At 46.7% G+C, this 20,504-nt stretch overlaps 1 protein-coding gene across 3 annotated transcripts in view; it reads right to left on the bottom strand.

Annotated features, from left to right (window-relative positions):
* SYBU (syntabulin) overlaps positions 1-18,769 on the bottom strand; it is a 94,917-nt gene extending 76,148 nt beyond the window's left edge. The window contains exons 1-3 of one of the 3 annotated variants that reach the window (XM_056110092.1): positions 18,648-18,769; positions 14,239-14,355; positions 12,008-12,209 (exon numbers count right to left, since the gene is read on the bottom strand). In XM_056110092.1, coding sequence (XP_055966067.1) covers positions 12,008-12,209; positions 14,239-14,262 — 226 coding nt within the window. In that variant the 5' untranslated portion in view covers positions 14,263-14,355; positions 18,648-18,769. Of the gene's footprint in view, positions 1-12,007; positions 12,210-14,238; positions 14,356-14,643; positions 14,786-18,647 lie in introns of those variants that run through there. The other 2 variants (XM_056110090.1, XM_056110091.1) reach the window with 2 other exon arrangements.
* Between the last annotated feature and the right edge of the window lie 1,735 nt (positions 18,770-20,504).

Below are 20,504 nucleotides of genomic sequence, written 5' to 3'. Positions count from 1 at the left end.
CCAAGAATCTGAAAATGAGGGTGGTGAAGGTGAAAAAAGGAATAAAAATGGAAAAGTATGTGAAGAAGGAGAAAGCTTATTTATAGTTCCTGTACTTGCTACATCTGTTTCTTCCCTTTGTTTGGAAGAAAAGAATCATGCTGGCTAATAACTGCCGATTGCGGTATTTATCGATTGGAATGGAAATAAGAGAAAAGAAGAGACAGTTGCATCTATCATCGAGTTTCAGTGGTAAGGTAAGGTAAAGGGCCTCCCGTTGTTCATCGATTTACTCGAGCGGGCCCAGTAACGTCTCCATTGGAGACTTTGTTGTTACTGTGTTTGGCATATCGAATACATCACGGGTGGCTTGCCAGGCTCTGCCATGTGGGCAAGATACACTCGGTAGCTTGCGGGGCTCTCCGAGAGGGGTGGAGGAATCGAACTCGGGTCGGTCATGTTGGCTGCGTGCAAGGCAAACGCCCTACCGAGTTTCAGTGATGCTAATGAAATAAAGGTCTTGGACAAGAGAAATGACTTAAGGGACTGGGACACCTGCATGGCATACAGGAAGCGTGGCTTGGGTTCCCAGCACTGCAGGACTTCCTGAACACCACAGGGAGTACCACAGGAGCACACAGCCAGGAGCACTCCCTGAGCATCATTAGGTGTTTTCCCCAAACCAAAATAAGTACAATAAGCAAAGTTCTCCTTTGGAAAGCCTTACAGAGGCAATATTTTCCCACAGAATAAAATGGTTGATGAAAAGTCAGCTCTGGGACCAGAGAAACGGTCCAATCAAGGTGCTTGCCTTGCACTCAACTAATCCAGATTCAATCCCCAGTATCCCAAATGGTCTCCAAAGCACCACCAGGAGTGATCCCTGAGCACAGACACATATTCCCTCCACCACAATCTACCACCCCCACTTTCCCACCCTCCCCCAAAAGAGCTGTCATTAGCGAGGGTGAAGGAACTTCTATGGCAGAGAACATTTATTTCTTGAAGGCTGGCCACTCATCAGTATGTCTGTACCTTACTTAGTTACTCAGAGAGCATCTTGCCCTGACAGGTGCTCCACCAATATTGACTTAATAAATAGACATGCAGGCTCCTAGGTCAAAGTGTGCATGAGCTGACTGAGGCAAAAAGCAAAGCAAGAGAAATTCGACCCCATCCACTCTGACACACGCGCTTGAAGAGCTGTATTAATTTTGAGTGGCAAAACTAGGATTAGCATCCAAGAAAAATAAATCAACACTTGGGGTACTAGTGGTAGGAAATGTTCTGTGGTGGAGGGATGGGCGTTGAAACACTGTCTGACTGAAATGCAACCATGACCTTTGGAACTCTGTATCTCATTGGATTTATTGGAAAGACAAACTTTCAATAAGAGAAATTTAAAAAGAAAAAAAATCAGTCATGCAAGCAGCTGGGATTATGGGAAGCAGTAAGTGAGGGGGCCCAGGGCTCAAGAGTTCTGAGGGTCAGCTCAGGATCTCCTAGGAAACCTCTCACCCAGGCACCCAAACACAAGAGAGAACAAGGATAGAAGCAGCAGAGGGCCTGAACCAAGTCTCCAGAGGTGGGGGGCAGGGTACAGGCCATCTCTGGGCCCAGCTCAGGCACTGTCAGCAGGTCTGTAATGCAGATGGTCTCCTCTGGATCAGCAGGGAGAGATGAAGCTTCCTCAGAGCAACAAGCCCTGGAGGGCGGCTGTGCCAAGCTGCAGCCTGGGAAACGGTGAGGTGCCTTCACGCTAAATATTGTCTTGACTATAAACGGCGCTGCTGGCTTCTCCTGACTTATATGACTGGAAATAATGATCCAGAAGATTGGAGTCCTCCCTGCTCCCCAAATCTGCCCCATCCTGGCAGGACTCCCCCGGCTCTGCTTGTCAGCTTCCTTCAGAGCTTGGGGCCTGGCCCCATGCCCACTCTTTCTCACAAGGGTGGTGTGTGTGTGTGTGTGTGTGTGTGTGTGTGTGTGTGTGTGTGTAGGTGGGGGGTCAGGGTGCAGATACAGGTAAGAGATGTACATCCCTAGCATCACAAGGGGTAGTTTCTGGTTTTCTTAGCAAGACATTTATCTTTCTGCTGGCTACTAATGGCGTCGAGTCATGGTGGGAAGCCGGTACTGACTGCTCAGTGTTTCGAAGGTGGTCTCTTCAGATAGGAATGCTTCCTTCATCAAGTGAAAACTTCAAGTGAATATTGGGTGCCAGTTGACGTGTCATTTCAGCAACTATGGATTCCACTGCATTTAAACACTTGATGGATTCAATGAAAGGAAGCCCTCAGTTTGTCCCATTCTAAGGATGCCTGCCACCAAATTCTTATGAACATTTCTTAAGTAGCTGCTGGGGGCCAGAAACAGTGCAAGAAACTCTTCCAGTTCCTGTCTCTATGAGGTTCAGAATCAAAGGAGGAGGCATGTGATAACGAGGCCATGTAATGGTCGGAGAGCTAGTACAGGGGGTAAGGCACGTGCCTTCCACAGGTCTAGCCCTGGTTCCATTCCTGGCACCACCTGTGATTCCCCCAAGCACTCTTGGCAGCGATTCCTGAATAGCAAGTCACAGCACAGCCAGGTGTAGTCCAATTCCGGTCACCATCCCACCACACCCCCAAATATGGCCACATGGTACGGAGAGAGGAAACTTCAAGAGGCATCACTGAAATTTTCTGATCTCAAAAATTATGCTGCTGTTCTCACACCCAGCCTTTCTTTCCTTTGAACCCCTTAGTCTTATGGGGTCTGACCCCCAGTCTTGGGGCAGAGTTATTACTTCTCAACTCTTTGCATATCTTTCTCTGCTTCTTTTCTTGTCTGCTTTCCCTCAGCTTTAAATCTGACCATGTACCTGTCATCTGGTGACCCCCCATCTTTTCTCTAAAGGCAATGCTTGTCTTTATCCTATTTCCTTGTTGCTATCCACCTCGGGTCTTTTGTTTGTTTTTTAGAGTGGTCAGTGCTGTGTGTCTCTGCCCCATCACATCTCAGGCTCATGCAATCTGGGTCCAACACCATGTTTCTGCCCTAGATCACTGATAACCTCTTGAGTGGTCTTATGCCTTTCTTGGTTTCCTTTTTCTGCCTCTTCCAGATTTGTGGTGGAATTTGGTATTTCCCTTCCTTATCTCCATTGAGCCACCTGAACCATTCTGCCACTTTGTTCAGAGAACGCTCTTCCTTTGGCACGAGAGACTCTGGTGCTCCTGATTCTCTACCTCCCTCCCCAAACACTGGTTCTCCGGTGCCTCGTTTTATTTCTCTGTCCACTTGAGCTTTAGCAATGAGTCCAAGCCTCAGGCTTCTCTTCTTCTTCCATAGGATCCTCTGGGGGATTGCGCACCAATTCCCCTGACTGCAGCTGCGTGCAATGCCAGCTTCTCTCCAGGGCTCCAGACCTCATTTTTATCTCATAGGCAACAGATATTAATCCAAACGCATTAGTCTTACTCATTAGTCTCCCTAACCCTGGAACTCTGCTAATCTGTCAGAAATTCAGACACAATTTCTTCCTTCCCACTTGGTGATAAAGGCCCACAGATCACATTCTGAGGCTCACCCATATTCAACCAATCTTTAACTGAGATGGCTGCTCTGACCTGCAGCAAAACCAACTAGATTCTTCTCCATCCACTGTACAACACATAGAGGGGGGAAAAGTTATATATATATATATATATATATATATATATAAAAATAACTGTTCATTGTGCTTTCTTGTTGAAAACCTTTCATGAGCTCTGAAAAATCTATTGGGATTGCAAAGTGGCCATCTATGAGTCTTATCCAGCTGTTTCTAATAGCTGTACATCACCCAGAGTTCAAATGGAAGGAGTTGTAACCCTGAATTCCATTAGGAGAGGCACCTGGTCCATTTCTAGAGTTCCCTATTATCAACTATCTAGCTGGTTTCAGTCTACTGTACTAACTCCTGTAAGGATCCTTGATCTCATGGATCAAGTTCTTAGCACGGCAGACAAAGCTTTTCCTGATCTGGGCCTGCTCACCTTTCTAATCTCATTTCATGCTTTTAACTCAGGTCGGTGGATGCCAACCAGGCTCGTGTTTATCCAGTATACCACACTAATTAGTATTACATCTTCAAATCCTTGAGCTTATGGGATGTGAGAGGCCAATGTAGATAATAAATGGAGCAACATATTCAAGTGGCAGGAAATAAGCATGTGTGGCCTGGGCAGGGCTAAAAAGAAATGGTCTAGGGAGATACAAACCAAGATGAACAAAGGTAGTTGTGTCAGAATCACATTCAAAGCTTCGCTAATCTAGACATTTTGGTGCCAGGGTTAATGCAGGACATGAGGTGACTTTTCCAGCTGCTATGTTTTATTCAATATTTTGTAGCCTTAGCATATTTCCTGCCTTTAGCAGGATTTAGAAATGCTTACTGGATATTTTTGCAGAAGTTTGCAAAAAGCTGAATGTCAAGTTGCTCTCAGGCCAGCTTCTCTCATTGTTCTCTATTTCAATTTCTCCTTGGGGATCTAGGGCATACAGATCTTAAACCCAGTATTCCTACTTGAGGTAGGACACCCCCACCTCAAATATGATTATGAAGTAGGCAGGTAGGTAAAGAGCAAGGTAATGAATTTCAGGATGCCATAAAATCAAGATGTAATCTGAAAAACAAGTTACCCAGCAGCAGGTCCAAAAGCCAGCCTCGACCTCAACACCAGATGCCCCTGAGGAGACAATTCAGAAGGAACAAAGACCCACTACAACTCTAAATGAAGACCACTAGAGTCCAAAGTTCTCTTCCTTGACAATCCCTATCTGCAAAAAGTCTTGACTAACGCAGTACAGAAAAGGTCTATGGAATCACAAGGGAATACTATGCAGCTGCAAGGAATGATGAAATCATGCAATTTGCTACAAACTGGTTGGAACTGAAAGATATCATGTTGAGTGAAGTAAGTCAGAAGAAGAAAGACAAACACAGGGTAGTCTCATTTATCTGTGGAACATAGAATAACAGACGAGGAAAGGTATTGTAGTAAAGGGAGGGTACCTAGATCATCCTTCACCCCAATCTTTAGGAAGAAGGAAAGAGGAGAGAAATCAAGGTGGAAGGGGGGATGGAGAAGATAAAAGGAAGTAATGGCGAAGAGTTACCAGTCATACTGATGCTGTGGGGGAGTGCTATGGCTGTATGTCCAAAACACAGATTCAACCACACTGAAAACATGAGATCTAAGCTGAAGCCATGGAACTTTGTAAGGTCCCTGTCAAGTTGACAGGTGGGACAGGGTGGGGGTTGGGGTGAAAAGGGAATATGGGAACACTGGTGGAGGGAAAATGGAACTGGTGGTGGGATTGGTGTTGAAATATTTCATGCATAAGACTCATCTATCAATAACTTTGTAAACTACAGTTCTTTAATAAATGAATGAGAAAAAAATAATTAAAAAAATGGAATGAACACTCTACTTTGGAATCACCCAGAGCCCTGAGCACTGCACTCTGAGCTTGCCTGTACCCAACTCGGGGTGTATGCTTTACTTTCCAGGATTCTCCAAGATTCCTTTATCCTTCCAGAATTTCTTCACTATTTCATGATTTGTCTCTAAATTTCAGGTTTGAGATACATGAGAATCTGGTTAGAGTCAGGACTGCCTGTTCCCTTTCCTACAGAGATCACAGCCTTCTCTCAGCCTGAGAATGAAGGCTGTGAGCACCCGAGAAGGGAGGCCAGCCCCACATGCAGGAGAAGAAGTGGGTGCCTGAGGCAGGCTGGTTGCTGCTGCCTTAGCGAGACTGGCAGGACTCCAGTGCCCACTGCGAGAAGGTCCCTGTGTCTTTAGGTCAGTCCCAACCTATCCTGTCCTCACTTCACTGGCAACACAAGATAGGCAGGAGTGAGGTACCTCATCGTCCTCTTCTGTCTCCATGATACCCCTCTGCATGCATGGGGAATAGGCTAAACACAGAGAAAAGATTATGTAGGAAAATAACGGAAGGGAGTTTCCCTTCTTCGCTTTTCTACCACCTGAACATAAGTTAAACCCATTATAGAGATAGAAAGAATATTACTGCTAAGTTGAAATGGCAAATATAGAGGAGGTGTTATTTCTAGGAAAGGTGGAAGTCTTTTGCTCCCCCATGGCATGTAAACATTTACACAGCTTGGCTAGCACCACTTTTGCCATCGTTGATTTTTGGTAATCTAGTGATGTCACTTCACTTTATCTCTGATATCTCTCCTATGAAATTCTCAAACACAGGCACTCTGGAGCAGAGCAATCCACACTTCAGCAAACAGCAGAGTCCTCTGGGAACCAGTGGACTGAACACTGGGAGCCGGGCATTCCCACTGTGGGGTGAGAAGGGAGAAGGCTGAGGATGCTTGCTACATGCTAGAGACAACCCATAATTTGCAGCCCAGAAACGCTGTCCTAAAACTGAGTATTTCCCAACTTTCACATTTCCTAACTTGCTTCCAGGCATGGGACACTTCCCTCCTGATTATCTGTCTATAGTCCCAAAAGCTGTGCTCTTGTTTTGTTTTCACTTTAAATGATTAAGTGACAGAAATTGCTTTTGCCTTCCTAATTGCAGTTACGACTGCAATCATGCCCCAAGAAATATGGTCTCTATGTTGTTTATTTGTAATCTATTTGATTAGGTGCTTATACTGCAGCTATTGCAGTATAGGGCCTGGAATATATATTCTATAACTGTGCAGGGTTTTATGTTCATTAAAATGATGCTAAAGTCTTACGATCTTTTTTTTATTTGTTTTGTTTCTTCACAGCAGGTTGGCAGTCATTTAATTATCATGCAATTTTGTCTTGCAGCTCACTTGAAGCACATTGTCTCAATTCTGATTGTGTTCAAAGGCTTACTCCACCTAGATGTAGGTTTTCTCAACTGGACAGACAGCAGAATATTCTGCTTGCTAAAGCCAGATGAGTCAGACAGCCAATTTCCCTAACTGTTCTTCCCAACAACAGCAACTATGATTATCTTAGGTCACCCGCACTTAAAGAAGGCTATTTTCCCAGTCAGCCACTGTAAAAACCTAAGTACTTTCTGCAACCTCCTTACTCAACACTAAATTGCAAAGGCTCTCAGATTCTGACTGATGGATGTGGTCCTTGTTTTTGTCATTGATGATGTCATCAACTTATCTACATGTCTGTACTAGTTCATGAGAAATAGTGAAAACCCAGAGAAATCACTGGACTGCTGTAAAACCACCAGTGCTCTCCTATCTTCATCATTTGTTCTCCCTGCCATGTTTACAAGGCAACCAACCCACAGAGCACTAACTTAGAGCCCAACAATCCACCTGCTTCCCCGTTCTATGGGGCAATTACTGCAGGAACTAAGCTAAGAGAAATGCACATCATGCTAACTATGCCGGGTGGCTGCTGGACGGGATGACTTATGAACCAGGTCATCCCCACTTCTAATACTGACTGGAGTGATGATAAGATGTCACAATATTCAGTCAAGAAAAGGGACAAATGGGCAGAAGTCCAGACTCAGTGGACTACACTCAGGGAGCAGATCGCCTATGGGAGATTTTGATGGGAGGCTTCTATTAATATTTTTACTACTTCTTATGGATATTTTAAGAAACCCATGAAAGAAATGTAAGGGGAGGGCAGGTAGGGTGAATTTTTATCCAAACATCAGTTTAAAAAAAATTAAAAAAAGAAAGGATCTGAAAGTCAATGTTTTTGTTTCTATGAACCATATTCCCTAATGTATTCTTTTCAAGAATGCGTTCGTTAACATTTACTAAGAATGTACCACGTTTTTATGTTGCTAGGCACAGAAAATAGGGCTGGTCTCCAAAACAACACATGTTACTGGGAACAGTGAAGGTCACAGTGACCAAGGGGAAGATGAATTTCAAGGTGCAGACTCTTTTAAGAGAAAAGTAAAATCCAAGTGCAAAAACACATGTGCTTAGGAAAGGCACAGAGCACAGGCTCATCTTCAGAGAAATTCTGATAAGAAGCTATTAAAGGAGAGTTCTTTTGGGACATACCCCAAATGAATTGCAAAAGGTCACACATGAGTCTTTCTGCAATGATATAAATGCGACATACAAATTAGCATAGAGAAGATCAAGTCATTAAATGTTCCTTGTCAAGCCACCCAGGGGAAGAGAAGGAGGAGGAGCAATCTGGAAGAAGGAGAGATTATGCAAGAATGGACAGGTCATTTGGGTTGGAGTGCTAGTACAACAGGGTGCTTGCCTTACATGCAGCGGACCTGGGTTCCATCTCTGGTACCACATATAGTCCCCCAAGCCCTGCCAAGAGTGATTCTTTACTACAGAGCTAAGACTGAGCCCTGAGCATCACTGGGTTTGTCCCAAAAATATAAGAAGAGAATGAACAGTTCATACTGAAAAGTATTCCTGGTCTTTCAATTTCATAAATGAGCAAAATGAAAAAAAGAACATAAGGATGGGGATGGAGAATCTATTGTATAGGGCTATTACTTATTATGCCAGACCATGGCTACCAGTGTGACTTCTTGTTATAACACAATTGGAAATCCAGAAACTTAAAACAAAGGCTATTAATTAATATATTCATTTCTTTGTTTCTGTGACAGAGAACAAACTCAGGCCCCAAAACAAGCTAGGCAGATGTTTGATGGCAAAGCTGTATCCCTGACCCAAAAATATGTTATGTCCAGTAAAGTTAACTTTGTGAAAACTCACGGCTATCCTCCTTTTAAAAATAGAATATTTTAGAAAATGCAGTGCTCTCCACAAGCAATGCCTTTGATGTCTTTTTGGAGGAAACTCACTTAACTTGCGGTTCTGAAAATGTAATCTTCAAATTAAATTGCATGTGTTTGCATCTTCCTCAATAATTTCATGACCAGACTGAAAAAACTTCCTAACACTGTACCAACCTCCCAATCTCTTTTCCCATTAAAACAATGTTTCTAAAGAAGACCTACTAATACACAATGATCCACTGGTAGGTTTGAAGTTCTGGTGGCAACAGACAGCTCTCAATTAGTTTGTTTTCCATCAAGCAGACATTTGAAAACATCTGTCGGTCCCTTGGAGTCTGACTTAACTGGCATGATTAAGCAACCAACATAGATTCTGGCCTCAGTGTTAAAAGGGGGCTGGATTAAAACCAGTTATTTCCCCCTGCTGGTTGGACATGTTTTACATTCTCTCCCTCACTGCCTGCAGCTTTAATGCTCCCCATAGTACGAAACCCATTTATTTCCCATCCACTGACTGACCTCCCAACACATCATTAACACGCCTCCAAAGCCTCGATCCTGTCAGTTTTAGTGGGCACAGCACTCAAAGCTATCTTGGTGCTGATCAGGGCTCCAGGAGGAAGAGAGCAAAGAAGGCAAAGGCACCAATTCAGATCTTGGGGAACAGCCAGCAGAGGAAGATGGGACCCAGAAGGGGAGGGCGGCCCGTCTGAGGACCAGGTGCATGGCGGAAGATTGAAAGGTCAGTTTATAGACCATAATTAGATGCCGCTGCCACTCAATTCTTGGCTACTTAATGGCAGAAGGATCAATATCTGCTTTCGATTTTCATGTAGAGCATTATGGCCTTGGAGGGACAGTGGTCCCCTGGGAAAGAGGTTTGAGTCAGGGCATGGGGCTTGGAGAGAAAAATTTATGGCATAGATGACTAATTTTATGGGTTGGTCAAACACAGTGTCTAATTCATATTTGAAATTTTTGTTTCCTTTCGTCTGACCCACTTTTTCCTTTTTTTTTTTTGACATCACTACCCACCCTGGAGTTGGTCTCCAAAAAAAAAGTAACGTGTGGAGAATATCCTGTAAACATGGAATTGAGTCATGTAAACAAAGCTCTGTCAGTTTGAAATAAAATCCCCTGGGTTCACCCAGAGGGATCCCTGAGCTCCTGAGCAGGGTGAATGCAAACAGCATTACGCCGTGCAAATACCATCTCGGTTCTAGAACTTGTAACTGTGCTAAAGTGTCAGTTTCCTTCTGTTTTCTGCCTGGGATACTGCTTTCTAGCAAAATATCAGTGAATTTCTATTTTAAACAAGATTCTCATAATCCAAATGCTTGAAGTCCATTTTTAAATGTATATATTTTTTTCAGAACCAAGCAAAGAATATTGAGGAGAGGAAAAAAAAAAAAGAAAGAACAGGCAATAAAATATTTCTAATATACAACTGATGCATGGTTTAAAATGATTTTTTTGAAAGTATTTAGGAAATGCAAAGGTAAACTTCAAAGAACTTTGGAAAAGTGTCATTTACCAATACTAAATACAATGGAATATTACATCCGGTTGTCAGGGCAATTAATCACATCATTTTTTTTCTTTTTAAAGGATGGTAAAGGTAAACGTAAAGGCCCTCCCGTTGATCATCGATTTGCTCGAGCGGGCCCAGTAACGTCTCCATTGGAGACTTTGTTGTTACTGTGTTTGGCATATCGAATACTCTCGGTAGCTTGCCAGGCTCTCCGAGAGGGGCGGAGGAATCGAACTCGGGTCGGCCATGTTGGCCGCTTGTAAGGCGAACGCCCTACCTGCTGTGCTATCGCTCCATGTGCGATAGGATAGGATAGGATAGGATAGGATAGGATAGGATAGGATAGGATAGGATGATAGGATGGACATGTGCTAATTTGAGGCACCAAAGCAGTAGAGAAGGGCTCCAGTGTGTATTGCGGATATAACTAAGTTTCAGGTGCTCTGTAGAGTTGGGCCATTTCTTAGGTCGAATTACCTAGATCTGGAAGCTGTGAAATTCATTCTTGCAATAACTGTCAGCATGGCAATTGGAACATGGCAAGGTGGTGTTGGAGCTTCAGGCTCTCTGGGCTTCACATGCTGGGCTTTTGAGGTGAAGACACCGCCCCCCTCTGAATCAGACCCTGCCAAGGTCATCCACACCCACTTCTCACCTCTCATCCACACCTATCTGACCTTCTAGGACCCCAATTTCAGAGCACAGGATTCTTCCATCCTCTGCTGCAATCAGGCCTACAGCTCTGATACAAAGCCCTAAAACCTTCTTGGGTTTCCAATAATTGCAACATTTTGACTCACCTGTTCCTTCTTGTACATGCGCTGATCTTCAAATTACACTTCCCCAAATCAGTTCTTCCAATTTACCCTCCCAGACATTCTTTACTAGCCATAGGACAGCCACTCCTTTGAATTTTACCGGAATGCCCAATATTCCTCAAAGAATGTGAGGCCTTTCTAAACAAGGGACTTCAATGCAGCTTAGAAGATTAAAACAAGGGATAAAGGTGGTGGCTCCAGGAACTTAGGAGAGAAGTGTGGGTTTACCAAAGGCACTCACAATCCTAAGGAAAATTCCTTTAACCTGGCCAGAAATGATATACACAGTTCCCTGTAGCGGCATTTATTAAGCATCTCTAAAAGCCAGGAACTCTGCCAGGGGTACATTTAGGTACATCGTCTCATTTATCCTCAAAGAAACTCATGAGTAAGTTTTAAATCTCACTTTATAGATTAAAAAAAAAAAACCTGAGGCATAAGTGATGTGTGTCCAAGTCTCTCGCAGCTTGGAGATAAATGGTGATGAGGTTAGGGATTTCAGCTCTTGTCTGGAAGATCACAGAGCCAAGACCCTTCTCTATATCCCAGTCAGGCCATGCTGGGATAGAACCCACGATACTGACCTTAGACATGTTACTTTATTCGCAGGGAACTCAGAAGTACAAAGGCAGCTAGTGTACAATATAAGCTAACTCGCTGACCAGATTTTATGACGAGCATGTTTATTCAGTCACGCACACACACAAAACCCAAGAAGTTAGAGTTCCCTGATAAATGATAAACTAGTCTAACCTATAAAAATGACTATAAAATTCCATTAGGTAGAAGCACATGAAATTACTTTATCCGTCAGTCAAAAGAGTTCAACAGGATGAACCTCACACAACTCATTGTAATGATGGAAGTTGAGGTGTAGGTTCTGCGGGGTGTCACCTCGTTCCCTTCACAAAGCCCCTGAGGTACCAGCTTCCCATGTCTATCGTACCTGAACAGAAACTGTTGCTGCTGATGGTCCTCGCCGAGCGCCCAGAGCTGGGGTTGAACTCTTTGCTCTCTTCCTCAGAGAAGGGAGACTCAGAGGTTGGGGACACTTTCTGCTGTTGCAGGGGCAGGTGGGGTCGAAGAATCAGACGGGGAATTCGGCTTCTGGAGATCTCCTTCTCCTGATGCTGCCCCCTCTGCTCCTTCTCAGAAGTGAACAGTGAAAAGAAAACAACAAGAGTCTGGCTGGCCCCTCTACACCCGTCACTCCTTCAGGGCCCAGTTTCCAAGAAAGCACTTTCCTGAATATTGAATCTTCACAAAACAGTCTTTATTTCACTTCTGCCTGTCTATGTGTCTGTCTGTCGGTCTGTCTGTCTGTCTGTCTGTCTGTCTCTCTCTCTCTCTCTCTCACACACACACACACACGTGTGTATTTGTCAGGAAGGCCATCCAAACACTCCCGTTTCATTCCTAACCTAGTTTGCTTCCCACTTGTCTATCCTATTCAAGCTCTCCCAAGTGCTCTATTTCTCACAGCACGCCCAGATTCACTCCTTCGTTTCCTTTAGACTTGCATTTTGTACTCTCCCAATTAGCTGTGACTATCTGGCCTCAGTTTCCCCATTTCCTTACAAAGCAAACCCCTATACCTGAAGAACTCTCTCCTGCTAGATCAGGGAGCCTTATCTCTCTAACCCCTCTTTTTCCTGCCAGGATCTTAATTATTCATTAATATTCTGGTTTACAAGGCTCATTGCCAACACAAAAGCAAACTACAACCCAATGGCTGGTCAGATGGCTCTACCTTTTATCTCGGGGTTAGCTTTTGTTTTCCAACCTGGACATCCCTCTAAGAGATATTTCTCCTGCCTTTAAAACACAGCGTTATAAACAGAGGACCATGCCTTTTTTTTTTCTTTTTCAACACGTGAAAGTCATATTTTGGCATTTTTTTCCCCAACTGCTTTTCAAGCATATCTCGCTTGATCTTCTGTCAGCCCACTGTGAGAACATTCATCTAACGTTCTTATTTACAGATGAGGAAACCGTGGCTAAACGAGGTGAAGCGGCTTCGCCAGCACTGAGCAGTCTAGAAGCAGAATGGACCAGATGGAGTCTGGTGCTTTTCGGGTTAGCAGCACTCCGCCTTCTTACAGCATGGATTGCTAGGAGGAGCCCTGCCAGAACCCCCACCTCCGTCCCCAGTCTCTGCACTGGAAGGACCTTTGCTTGGGCAACAAACACGGTTTCGAAACTCGCCCTCCCGCTCCAGCTCTAGTCCACGCAGCTTACCGGGACGGGTCTCAGCCAAAGCCAACAGCCCGGGCGGGGCCAGCGCGGCGCGGGGGCTGGCAGGGGAAGCCCCGGCCCGCGGCGGGAACTCCTGGGGTGCAGCCAGCCGTCACCCCATTCCAGCGGCCACGGCCGCACCCAGCCTGGAGGGCTCTGCTCCGCACACAGCGCCCGCGGGAATCAGGCACACTGCAGCCCCCCGGCCAAGCTGGGTCACCCCCCGCGCGCACACTGCGGACCCCGGGCAAAACCGGGTCACCCCCACGCGCACACTGCAGATCTCCAGCAAAGCTGGGTCACTCCAGTGCTCACACTGCAGACACCCCCCCCAGGCAAAGCTAGGTCACCCCAGTGCTCACACTGCAGACCCCCGCCCCGGAAAAGCTGGGTCACCTCAATGCTCACACGGCAGACTTTCCCCCCCGAAAGCTGGGTCACCCCAGTGCTCACACTGCAGACCCCCGCGGCAAAGCTGAGTCACCCCCGCGCGCTCACTGCAGACCACCCCCCACCCTCCACCCCGGGCAAAGCTGGGTCACCCCCGTGCGCATTGCTCAGTCTCCAAATACTTGCACTCCTATTACACACACACACACACACACACACACACACACACACGCACGCACACACACACACACACCACGTCACTGGAGAGCTAACCCTCCCAACATCAGGTCGAGAGGGTGAAGGCCCTGACAGTCTTTTTTCCCCCTTGTCAATCCCCCGAATTTCCCCCATCGGCCTCCCCCGACTCTCTAGTTCTCATCACCCTGGGCAGGACCGCTCTGCCCCGGCCGCCAGGTCCCCGCCACCTCCTCATTCCTGGGAACCCGATTCCAAACGCGCTCCGATCCTCCCAGACCTCACCCGCCGCGCCTGGCCCCGCAGTGCCCACCTCCCGCGTCCCCCCACCCCCGCCACACGACGTGTCCCCCTTACCTTGCTGTCTCGGAGGGGCCCCATCGCGTCGCCTCCCGGCCGCTCCTGGCGCCGCCGCCGCCGCTGCTGCTGCTGCTGCTGCTGCTGTTGCTGCCGCCGTCCGGGAGGAGGAGGCACCTGCGGGCGCGGGAGCGCGGAGGCGCGGCTCGGGACGGCCACTGCGGAGCCGGGTGCCACCGCCCGGCCCCGCCCCGGCCCGACACGTGGTGCGGCCCCCGGGGCCTCCCTCACCTGCCCGCCCCCGGCCGCCCGCGGGCCCCGAGCATCCCCCAGCGACCCCGGATGGGGTACCCGGGGTGGGGCGGGAAGGGGGTGCGCCAGGAAAAGCCCGCTCCGGAACGGAGACGCGCAAAGTTGGCCCCTGGCCTGCCCTCCCGGCCGCCGCGGTCTCCAACGTCCACCTACCGCGCCCCGCGAGGACCTGGCCCGGGTGTCCATGCAGCGGGCCCCCGGCCAACCCAGCGCTGCAGAACCGCCAGCAGCCGCCTCGCGGGCTCCCCGCATCTGGGCGGCGGCGGCTGCGATGCTCCCCGGGCGGGCGGGGCACTGCAGCAGGAGGGCCTAGGTGGGCAGCGCTGCTGCAGGACACGCCGCCGGGCCCGGGGAAGGCAGCCCCGGGCAGGGCCACGGGCGGGGAGGGAGTGGCTCTTAGAAGTAGGCGGCCAGGTAGGGAGGCCCCGCTGGCAGATCTCGGGAAGTCGGGGGAAATGAGGATTTCATCTGCTGAGGGGGTGCTCCTGCCTCCAGCCCCAGGCTCCGGATTTAAGGGAGAGGACCCGACTCTGGACGGTCCTCGGGAGACAATTCTGCAGCAACCGAGACCACCCACCTGATTCCAAATCCGTGACATGTCCTAGCCGAGCTCTTCTCTGCACACTCCCGCACCCTCTCCCGGTTAAGGCCGCGGGGCGTGGGAAAAGTGTAGGATGCTCCTCTAGGCAACCTGGCTCTCTCTCTCTGTCTCTGTCTCTCTCTGTCTCTCTGTCTCTGTCCCTGTCTCTGTCTCTCTCTCTCTCTCTCTCTCTCTCCTCCTTTTCTCGCTCTCACTCCTTCACTCGCTTTTGCTCTCTCTAGCTCTGTCTCTCTTGCTCGGTCTCTCCTCCCTCTCTTCTCTCTCTCCTCTTCCAACCTCCTCCCTCGCTCTCCCCATTTGCTCTCCCTCTCTTCTCTCATCTCTCTCTCTCTCTCTCTCTCTCTCTCTCTCTCTCTCTCTCTCTCTCACACACACACACACACGCCCTCATCCCAGTTCCTTAATAAAACTTTTCTACTTCACCGTCCTCTCCTGAAATTTCCTTAAGACACGTAGAGAATTCTGGTGGTGGGTGGGGCTGCTTTTGTCTTTCCTGAAGGGTATGGCCTCCTCTTAGCCTGAGGTCTTCCCTGGGGAGTAGGGGTCCGGTCCCAAATGGGGAGGGGGCATCTTAGTAGCTGCTATAGTGAAACTGGCAGGATTTGAAGGTCCACCCTGTTTTGACCTCTACTGCATCCAATTCACAGGCAACAACTTGGCGAGCGAGGCAGGAGTGAGGTGGCACTCTCTCTCTCTGGGCCGCATCCTCTTGCTCTATGGTGTCTCCCCAACCCTCCTCCCCAACCTGAATGCAAACTTGGGTCTAGGGTGACACTCCAATCCTTGTCGGTCAATGAGCCTTTTTGCCCAAAATACTTGACCTCACTGAACTTCAAATTTATTCTCCCAAAATGGAGGGAAGTGGTAATAATACTTACCTCAGGGTAGCTGAGGGGATTGTAGGAAACAAGTTCTCACCTCCTACAAAGTAAGAAGGCCACATGCTCAGCTGACCGAACAGATCTTCCTAAAGGGTAGTTTACACACGCCAGGTCCTCCATTTAGTATTCACTGAGGCCTCTTACACAATGGGCATCAAAAGCGTTTTGGGGAGACATATTTGTTCAAAAAAGTTAAAAAAAACCACAAAGGCTTGGGAGCCTTTAGAGTAGGGATTATGGTTTTGATGTTTTATGATCAATAAGTTTAACTCTTCAGAGAAAATTCGGACTCCACGTGTAAAAATGACTTGTCTCACTCATAATTTAGAAATATTCTAAGCAGTAGCAAAGATGGGAAATCAAACACCCACCAGTGTTCCACATGGGATGATTGGACTTCTTGAAATCTCTACTTGGACCTTTAAAGTACCAATTTGCTGTCCAAAGAATATTTTTTTCTGAGTCTTCAGCTTTGAGATCTAGTAAAGTACAATATGGGGCACTGTAAGTCTGGAGGCACATTAGCAAAGATCAATTTGCCTTCTTCCTGTACCTCCCAAGATGTTCTATTGCCTATATCTTCAATGCTTTTTCAATCTTCAGAGTTCTCTTATGCGGGAGGATTCCTTATTTGGATGGAAGGGTGGGATTAATTTGTACTTTCTATATCCACAACTGCCTCGGATAGGAACTTTAGGAAAGTGATAGTCTAGAATGATTCATGAAGCCTTTTCCAAAATGATGGGCCCAAGGACATGTACTACAAGATATGAATGAACTAGAAAGGTCAAAGAATGTTTCTGAGTTATCTGTTAAAAAGAGAGAATTTAGTCCGGAGGTCAAATGACAGATGCACCCTCTGCAGACTCCTTCCTCATCCTCCCTCACGCAACCTCCACAAACAGAACGCCTAAGTAATTCGCAATCTCCCTTAGAACAAATGTCTCAACTCGAATCATTTCTGTTCTCTGCTCATCTCCATTATTTTCATTCAGAGTACTAACCACGAACATCTCAGATTATTGTCAGAGGAATCTAACTAAGGATGGCACACTTCTAAACTGTTTTTTTTTTCTTTCTGGGAAACTATAGGATTCTTTTTTTCCACAAAGTTTCTAAATGGCCCCAAATCATGTCACACTTCTCCATTAAAACTCCCATAGTTTCCTCCAAAAATATTCAGAATATTCATAATCCTTTAGGTGGCCTTTCACAATCTGTTGATATCTTGGATGTTAAATCTTGTTCCTCTTCTTCCTTTACTCCCTTCATCTCCATGGTCCTTGCTGCTCTGCCTCCCCGCCCCCCCTCCCCCAATTTATACCCAGGAGAATTTGCAGTTCTCTGGGGGGTATCATGCTATTGTTTGCCTCTAGTTTGATCTCCTTATTTAGAGTATTTCTTGCACCCCAGGGTATCCATCTTCCTCAAGTCCTAAAGATTCATTACATTTCATTCAGAGATAGCTTATTACAGGACACCCACAAAAAGGGGACATTCATTTTACATATTTCCTAGACAAACATATTCAATTAACCCATAAAAGCTATTATGACAGTGGAGGAATTTTGACTGCTCTTGCACAGTAGGGTTCAACAGATCACAGCCAAAGAAATGGATGGAGGAATGAATGAATCCCATAAATCCCGGAAAGGGCCCTTCCGGGCAGGATAAGGAACACAGATAAAACTTATATTTGCACAGTGACTCAAATCAAATTGCCTCTGATCTGTCTTTGCATGTGACGATGAGGTGTGTGCCTAAAAAATCCAACATGTGGAAAGGAAAGCTTTGACTACAGAAGTGAGAGGCTGTGCATTCGCCTCACTATCACCATAGCAACCCTGCCGAGGGAAAGGCTGATGATTTCATGTCTCTAAGCTCTGTACTTTTGAAACCCGAGCCTGTTTTCTGCTATTCTATAAGGCAAGTTTTACAAATGATAATATTCATGCTGCCGTTAATTTCATTCAAGTGCTTCTCATGTCATTAAGAGAAATGTCTTATGAGGTGGATTGGATTATACCATCAACTGTCTGTAATCTAATAGAGCATATTACATTCATCTTTCATCTGCTGCAAAACATCATGTATCATTTTTAGTTTCTCCTTAAATACTTGTTTTCTGGCTTGGTCTTGTGATTTTGTGGCGTTTCCCTTACACATTCGTGTCTTGCTGCTTGTTTATTATTATTTTATAAAAATAAATATCTAATGCTGGAAAAGGCTTGAACCTTTAAATATTATCAATACTATCCCTTCCCAGGCCTCAGAAGGGATGGGAGAGACAGAGCAATATAGGCTGGGAATTTGTTTGGAAATGTGTTGACAGAACCATGCCACTAAATCTAGGATTGGATGATTTGATTCTTTGCTTATGGAGGATTTATCAGTAGATGCATCCTAAGCTTTCCTCGGCACCAAACTCTATTTTCAAAGCTCTTGCATGTAGATCAGAGTCTCCAGAAAACCCTGCGAGGAGGATGTGGCTGATCTCGAAATCAGCTCAGTGAGAAACGACAGGTTTTTGTTGAGCTCACTCCCCTCCCCACCCTTCCCTGAGACAGCAAAGTTCACAGAAAAAGATGCCACACAGAGCCAAAGGCTGCATCAAACACCCCAGCCCCGTGGCAGTCCCCCCCCCCCCCCCACCTCTCCTCTTGCTGTCTGCTCACCTGCCCGCGCTGGCTTTTCCTCGGCCTCAGGACTGACAAAGCCCCATCTCCTAATCCTATCAGCAGGGCGAGCCGGCGCTGCCTCTGTCTCAGTGACCCGATGTTGGGTGATCTGCACAGCAACAAGGAGCAGCTGACGTGTTTTACCACACGTCATGAAGAAAAGAAACTGCATTCTGGGGCATCCTGGGAGTTTTTTTGTGTGGTGGGGTGGAGACCCATGTTTTCCTTCCCAGGGAGAGAGCTGCCTGCTTTCCCGTAAGAGCGTTGTGACCGGCCCTCCTCGTACCGTACGTGTGTTCTTGTTACTATCTGGTTAAGAGATTTTGCTGTTGTGAAACGCTAATGAGAGAATTCCGCAAGACCACTCTCTGAGAAGGGGGGCCCAGGGGTACCTGTGGGCAGAGAGAGGAGTGCAGGAACCCCAGGCCAGGCCGGTTTGCACAGAAATTGGGTTCACGGTGTGTCAATGATCTCTTCTTGGTGAATGAGTTTTCAGCCAGAGGCCTCTCTCAGGTGGAGGACAGGAAGGCAGGAAATGTCCAGGACAGGGCATGGAGTTTGGGGATGCAGGATGGAGAGGATCTAGGCTCCTTTTTGCTTGATGGGAAGTGGGGGTGGGGACAGGTGTGAGGTAATCCTTCAGAAATGCTTCTGCTATTTGTGAGCGGCCCATTTGTGAGATGAGGGGCAATATTAGGCAAAGGTCAGTCTAGGGACCTTGTTCAACAAATCGGGCCACAGGGTGGGATGAGCAGATGGGTCATTATTGGACAAGTGGGTCTGAGTGGCTGCATTAAGAGGTGCTGGAAAGAAGGAATGTACAGGTTGCCATCCTGCTTAGACAAACCGAATCTTAACATTTACCTATTGATTGACTTCCGGTGACTTGGGTAAGAGGGTGATGTGTCTGTCTCAGACTTACAGGAAGAACAATGAAAGTTGTCTGGGAGGTAGGCAATGGAAGGCCTAGATCCAGAGGCCGAGTTTGGCAGCCGGAAGAAAGGCATCTTACTTTCTTTCCCACAGGGTAAGGAGAGGACAGGTGAAGGCCACTAGAACCAGTGGGATGGTCATTGGAATAGCTGACTGAGACTCTTCTAAGAAGTGCCAAAGGGAGGGCAGTTACCCCAGGTTAGAGGTTCCAAGCAATTCATTTAGCACGCACAGCTGTCACGTTTTAGAAAATCAATTTACAATCTGGATTCTCCAAGAGCAGATTTGGGCCCAGATTTGAGTTCTGTGCAGATAAAGGGGCCTGCTCCAATTTACATCACATATTTCCATGATTCTTGGACTCATTTATCCTCCAGAATTTTTAGTAAACATTTTTGGAAATAAAATTAAAATTTTTTTGATTTGATTTTTGCTAAAAAAAAAATGGGTGTTGGGGAGAGAAAAGAGGATCTGGGATTGTGTGTTGAAAGGAAGGCTGTTTTGCTGGAAGGGGCAGAGCACCCCTAGAGGTCAACCTCTGTAACTACTGCTACAGAGGCATAGGGAAGCAGGAAGCACCTGACCAATCCTAGAGCTGGGAGTGGACTGGGGGTGGGGAGGGGTGTTAGAGAAATCACCTGCAAAGTTGCAGAGCTGAGATGAGTTATGGTTGCTACTTAATTTCCATCTCCAGGACATCCATTTTCCCTTATGGTCCTCAAATGTGGTGACCAAGAGTAAATTTAGCTCTTGCTAAGTAAATTTCAATCCACTGAGGGAAAATATGTAAGAAACAAATCCAGGATTTTCAAATCTGGTCCATGTTGCTTCATCTGTCCCTGTGTTTTCTCTAGCTAGTCCTAGAATTATTTTTTTTAAATAGTTGTAATATGTTCATTTTAAAGGGACTAAAATCACAGC

Source organism: Sorex fumeus, unplaced genomic scaffold (assembly GCF_029834395.1).
Source record: "Sorex fumeus unplaced genomic scaffold, SorFum_2.1 ptg000002l, whole genome shotgun sequence".
Taxonomy (NCBI): domain Eukaryota; kingdom Metazoa; phylum Chordata; class Mammalia; order Eulipotyphla; family Soricidae; genus Sorex; species Sorex fumeus.
Note: the sequence above shows the minus strand (reverse complement) of the source record. Positions and strands in the feature narration are given on the sequence as shown.